The sequence below is a fragment of the Micromesistius poutassou genome (assembly GCF_964030765.1).
Source record: "Micromesistius poutassou genome assembly, chromosome: 12".
NCBI lineage: Eukaryota > Metazoa > Chordata > Actinopteri > Gadiformes > Gadidae > Micromesistius > Micromesistius poutassou.
In genome coordinates, this window is record NC_140282.1 from 2,949,097 (window position 1) to 2,952,687 (window position 3,591).

General features: G+C 47.2%; 1 protein-coding gene across 1 annotated transcript in view; it reads right to left on the reverse strand.

Moving 5' to 3' along the window:
• LOC311356102 (CUGBP Elav-like family member 4) overlaps nucleotides 1-3,350 on the reverse strand; it is a gene marked incomplete at both ends in the record, with an annotated part of 73,974 nt that extends 70,624 nt beyond the window's left edge. The window contains one exon of the mRNA XM_084475876.1: nucleotides 3,135-3,350. Coding sequence (XP_084332002.1) covers nucleotides 3,135-3,350 — 216 coding nt within the window. The remainder of the gene's footprint in view (nucleotides 1-3,134) is intronic.
• Between the last annotated feature and the right edge of the window lie 241 nt (nucleotides 3,351-3,591).

Here is a 3,591-nt window from a genome sequence, read left to right on the forward strand (position 1 = left end):
AAGGAAATTGCAGATAAAAATACGATATAATCCTCTTCAAGTGCACATCAGCGGCTAGTTATTTCTCAGCCATTAGCGACTAGGAGAAAAGAGATCCCTCAGAATAGCAATTTGTGTGAGGGACTGGAGGCCCTCCAGAAGCCCAGAGCCAAAACCTCACGCCAGGTTCAGGGCATCTGCTCCAGTAGATGTTCTACAACCCGCCATGAATTAGTCATGAGCACACACCACATATTTTGATCTGCGCTTAAATCCATAATTAGGGTTCAATCCTCTGTCACAGGGCTAGGGGCTCAGCACATGTTGCTCTGCGAATCAGCTTCTACTGAAACACTAACTAATACGCAAAAAAAAAACACTGATTTGCAAGCGGAGGGGAAGGATTACGTTCACAGCCCCGGCGACCTGCACCACTGTAGAAGGGGTTATTAGGGCTGGAGGGTCAAGCCAATCATATCGGGTCGGCACCGCAGTGCCCCTGAGCTTAGTTTAAGGACAGCTCTACAGTATTATGGAGTATGGGTTCAAATATTTATGTATGTATTTTTTTATATTATACCATCTCGTTTTTCAAAGTATTTCTAAGTATATTCTGTTTGGTAGAACCCATTTCCAAATGCCCCCTGGGTTGGGACCATTTTACATCCACAAAGAACCAGACTAGAAAATGCATTAGCCTAACTCAAGGCAAGACCGAAAATAATTGTAAAATATTATTCAAAAATCTAATTATTCCCATTAAGAATATTTCCCATTCTCTCCGGTAATAAAAAAACATTCTGGTTAAAAATGTTAATGTGCCATTTGTGTGTGTGTGTGTGTGTGTGTGTGTGTGTGTGTGTGTGTGTGTGTGTGTGTGTGTGTGTGTGTGTGTGTGTGTGTGTGTGTGTGTGTGACCCATAAGCTTTATTTTTTAAATGTATTAAAGCATAGGCTTACTTCTATAAACGTTTGGTTTGTTGTTCTACTTCAGTTGAAGCCTTGAATCGAATTCCTCTCAGTTCCGACCATTGCTGCTTCCCTCCACAGGTAGGACGCGTCAGCCCCGAGCCAGGCTACTGCAAACCGGGTTTGGATACTTCACAGATTGGCCACGCTCCACCGAGTGGCCATCAAGAAACTCATCCCTATAATGCATTGCTGAAATCTTATTAAAACGGTGTGCCTGCGCTCACAGAGTGACTTTCAATGTCAAACGGGATGAAGCGGGCGTAATGCATACATCAGGGTGGCCTTGGCCGACGGTGATCCGAATGGGCATCCGGTCTGTCGGCAGAACCAGATTATCCTCCGCGCGAAAAACATCCCCCCTGCGTCCTGACTTTCATGTCCCGTCGAGGACAGGCGCAGACAACACGCTCGTGAAAACACGAACGTGATCGATCATTGGTTTCGAGGAGGAGGAGAAGAATGGAGCGAGGACAGGGAAAGCTGTAAACCATATGGGGGATGGAGCCCGGGGAACAGGTGGCGCATATAGAGACCTTTACGCGCGGGAACAAACCAGAATACAGCGGGAGCTCCTCTCCACTTTTAAGACCTTTACGCACGGGAACATACCAGAATACAGCGGGACCTCCTTTCCCCTTTTAAGACCTTTACGCACGGGAACAAACCAGAATACAGCGGGACCTCCTTCCCCTTTTTGCCGCCGTCAGCCTTTGATCAGAGGAGCTTGTGTAAGCGTGTGTTGAAGGCCTCACTTTCTTTCCTACTTCATCTATGGAGACATGAAGCTAGGAAGTCTGCGGTCGTCCTCGCGCACGTGAGGGACGTCAACTGATTGAAGTTCCGTTTGAGTCTAAACGGAAGTTAATTTATTTACCGTTCGGTTTTGAACATGAACCTTACCTTTTTAATATGTAGCCTAATATTCTCACACTGTACTCTGTATATAAAATAAGAGGTATATTGTAAATATTTGTAATATTTATGTTTGGTATTAAGTGGGTCAATGCGCTCTGCAAACGACGAAGTCAAACGAGGCCGAAAAGAAGGGATATCATTTGAAAAATGGAATGGGTGATTATAGTGCCTGACTTTGACTCAATTCACTCCCTAGAAATAATGTATTCAACCCGGGGGAGCTTCCTTCAAATTACACACGCATATATATATTTATATATATATATATATATATATATATATATAAATATAAATTAAAGTCACGAATCCATTTGGCCGGTGCTGAATAGTGTGTCCCTGACAGCTGATGATTACCCAAAAACGGGTCGTTTCCCGGAGTGGACCAGAGGCGCAGCTGAAGGGACGTTGGAGAGAGAGAGCGCTCTGGTATTATGTGTCCCAGATTGCTGTGCACCCTGCCTGCGTCCTGCCTGCAGCCCGCCTCCCAGCCCTGCAACTAAACCAACAATACTAACGCTGCTCCTCCACAGCTAATCACGCCCGAAAGTGCTGGTTTTCCCCACTAAGGTCAGCGTGTAGACGCCTAAAATGCACATTGTTCCTGCTTGATTGGTGTTGTTCTTTATCCGGTCTTTAACTTCCCGAAGGCTTCCAGCCACAGATTTGTATTATGTACAAAAACCCGAGCAGCTGCTGAAACACCTTCGGAAGGCAGCGCCAACTCGCTGCCCGCCTGTCCCGCCTACTCAGCGGGGGGTTCAGCACACGAGAGTCGATGTAAACACACAAAGGCTTCCTCAACACTAGTATTCACCCGGACGGGGTTGACACAGGGACAATTAACCCTGCACTCCAGATCCAGATTCACTCCCACGTGTGGTGTGCATTAGTGGGTGCCTGTTTTGTGTCCGTATCTGCGTGTGCGTACACGCATACACACACGTGTGTGTGTGTGTGTGTGTGTGTGTGTGTGTGTGTGTGTGTGTGTGTGTGTGTGTGTGTGTGTGTGTGTGTGTGTGTGTGTGTGTGTGTGTGTGTGTGTGTGTGTGTGTGCGTGTGTGTGTGTTATATGCGTGAAATATGTCAAGCTCTGCCGCGAACAGACTCTTACTTGTCAAAAACCACTGCAAACGCATGCACACTTTTCATGCTTCCAGCCGCTACACAAAAACAACACAACGATAATACGGCTCTCTGCGAAGAGCGGACATTAGTTAGGAAGACACAAACCGACCTTTATGCATTCCCGTGAATCTGTCTTTCAGTACAGTGAGTTCGTATATCTTCCCAAATTCCTCAAAGAGGGGCTTTAGGTCTTTCTCCTCCAGGTTCCGGGGAATCTGTCCGATGAAAAGCTTGATGGCGTCGTGGTCCTTCATCGGAATGGTGTTCTGACCCACCGTCAGCCCGTTCATCCTGACGCCGCTGGTCGTGGTGCTGAATCCATTCTCCTGCTGCACTCCGTTCGCAGTCACTGTAGCCATCTTTCCTCAATGGGCCGGCAGCTTCGCTCTCTCTCACCTCTCTCTCGCTGCCTCTCTCTCTCTCTCTCTCTCTCTCTCTCTCTCTCTCTCTCTCGCTCTCTCTCTCTCTCTCTCGCTCCCTCCTCTCTCACACACACAGACACACTCTCTTTCGCTTATTTCTGTAGTCAGCGTAACAGTACACACCCCCTTTGTTTTGCCTTTGCACTTCCCCGCTCTGAACTCCTCGTTGAATCTTTTC